The 2673-nt window shown below is 38.7% G+C and overlaps 1 protein-coding gene across 1 annotated transcript in view; it reads right to left on the reverse strand.

The window, feature by feature from the left end:
- Positions 1-415: 415 nt before the first annotated feature.
- The window catches only part of LOC119594789 (actin-related protein 2-B-like), a gene marked incomplete at its 5' end in the record, with an annotated part of 10436 nt that continues 8178 nt past the window's right edge, over positions 416-2673 (reverse strand). The window contains 2 exon segments of the mRNA XM_037943879.1: positions 416-1460; positions 2363-2596. Of these exon segments, the coding sequence (XP_037799807.1) occupies positions 1263-1460; positions 2363-2596 (432 nt within the window).

Raw genomic sequence — 2673 nt, forward strand, 5'->3', positions numbered from 1 at the left:
TGTGGAAAGAACCAAGAAATGAAGAAAGGAGAAAAAAAAAAAGAGTGCTAAAGCTGAATAAACCATACACTAATAAACCAAAATTAACCTGCTGAAAAAGCAACATAATAATTCTTGAATTTCAAACACAAAAATCAACATTCTGATCCATTCAAATTCACCCGGGGTACCTTGCTAGGAACTGGAGAAACATTTGGGGTAATTTTCCTCACTGGATTCATCACTGACATAACAAATGCACAAATGTTTTGAACAAACTCTTCTCACATGTCAACCCAATGTCCCTCTCCCTAAAAAGTTATGCACACTGGCATTCTCCTTCCATGAGCACCATTCATCAGAATTCCAAATTCATTCAATTTTTCTTTAAGAATCTTTTTCTAATATGGAAAGGGAGTCAACACTGGAGTAAATGAAGATATGAGACTTTTATCATTTTAAACACCGCTCACTACACGTCCTTCTCTGAAGTTCACTCTCATGACTTGTGCTTTGTTGGTGCTATGACTTTGTATGGCAAAACTCCCTCCTTCTTCTGGGGGATTACGAATAACTTATGACTAAATCGCTAATCACATGGGCATCAACAAGAATCACCATTATAAATGGCATCCCAGAAATCAATAGGCTGTCTACAGTGTCCGTTTAGGAACACGGTCGCAAACAATCAGGGAAATGTTGGGGACTCGTTAGGTAGGCATCCGCAGGGGCAATACATATAGTCCTGGCCTGAGCCTTAGTGTCAGGATGGATAAAATAAAACTACTGTTTAATAGAAGAATTTGCTATCTATGTAATAATAGGGGAGAGAAAAAAAAAATGCTGCAGTACGATCGTTCCTGTGGGGAGAATAAACAACTATATATTTAAACAATAAGCAGCAAATACTTCAACTGCAATACCCATACTGGTGGAAGAGCTGTAACTTGAGGGAAATGAGAGCAATATCTTTAAACAATACTTGGCATTTCATAACAACATTTGAAACCCGCTAGAGCAACAGCATTTGTTTTGATATCTTAAAAAATCAAGCTTTCAACATCCATCCTCGCTACTAAGGCATTGGCTGAAAATACATAAACCGTTAAGACAACCATATAAAATATAACTGACATTTTCTTATGCTTCCATCAGCCACCAAAGATAAAACCCCAGCCTGAGCCTTAGACATCAAGTAAATTCAACAGTGTCATGGAGACATCAAGATAACCACAATATCAGCAACAACTACTGACTGATCTCTTCCTCTATCCTGGCTGCCCTTATGAAGCTCCGCCAGGCATGAGTTTCTCTAATGCAGCTTGGACGCCCTTCTCTTGATATTCCTCTCTTGAGATCCAGAAGTTGTCTCTGTCCTTCATAACGTCGGCGAGGACAGCCCCTCCGATGAAGACCATGTCCTTCCTCCTTGGGGGGTCCTCAATGCGGATCTTTAGCTTGGACAATCTCTCCACATCACCCTGGTATGATGGAATGTTATTAAAAGGTTTGCATTATGAGATGAATTAAACCCTATGAACCACAGAGCCTTCAGCTTGTCTGTTTCCCCCTGGTGCAAAAAAGCAATGATTTTCCATTTCACATAAGCAAATTGTTTCCTGATATTGCAAGAGCTTTATTTTACATATAAAAGAATATTTCGCTGTCATATATCTAGTACATAGAGCATTAATAGAATGCTGCAAAAGTTACCCCATGAGTATGAATGAAAATGGAGATAAATTACCATGAACATGCAAGTAAAGTAATATAAGCAACAAAGACATACTTCCATTATACTAACCAATAAAAATGTACTTATGTGTTCTTAGATGTATCTAGATATATAAACAGTACGGCAATAATAATTATAATCCAAGAGATAACTGTGTTACATAATAGCAAGGTGTGTGGAGAGGAATGTGGAAGGAAAAGGTGGGACATTTGGCTGGATATAATAGTAATTCACATTCACTATATTCCATTCAAAAATATGAAGGTATGACTGACTCTGGGTGTAAGTGAGGCTGGATGAAACTTGCCAAATATTACCAAACATATTAGTGGACTCGACGCAAATCTAACTGATAACAAAAACGTTGTGAGAAAAAACAAACAACAGGCTTGCAGGTTTGTGGTAAGTAGGTTTGGCCATATGTTATGGAGAAAGCCAAATATGACTATAGGTTAATCATAGAAAAAATTGTAAATATTACCCATACTTGTGGTTTTATATCAACAACTTGGCAAAAAAACAATATAAAAGCAACACACAAACCTTATGGCTCCTCCAGAAACCACAATACAAGATACTGCAGAACAAAATATAAAGCATACAGAAGAAAATCATATCCATGCACCAATGGAAGACAAAATCCCCTACCTTTAAGACTCTCTCCAAGTAAAGCTGCTTCAACTCCCTCTCCAGACGTGATGGTAGGCCGGGATACATGGTAGATCCTCCAGACAAAACAATGTGCTTGTAGAGCTCGGGGCGGATGTCAATATCACAGCGCTGTATGGTGTCAAAGAGCAGTTCTGCAATCCCCTGGCCTTCCACATTAATGAGGTGAGGCTGGAACAAGGCCTCCGGTGCTTCAAACCTCTCACCACCAACCTTCAAAGAGAAACAAATAAATTAACTCTCTTCATTTTTTGGTAAGGGTAGGGGTGGGGGTGGCAGTGGGAGATAAT

The sequence above is a fragment of the Penaeus monodon genome, chromosome 34, assembly GCF_015228065.2.
Source record: "Penaeus monodon isolate SGIC_2016 chromosome 34, NSTDA_Pmon_1, whole genome shotgun sequence".
In the NCBI taxonomy this organism is placed as follows: domain Eukaryota; kingdom Metazoa; phylum Arthropoda; class Malacostraca; order Decapoda; family Penaeidae; genus Penaeus; species Penaeus monodon.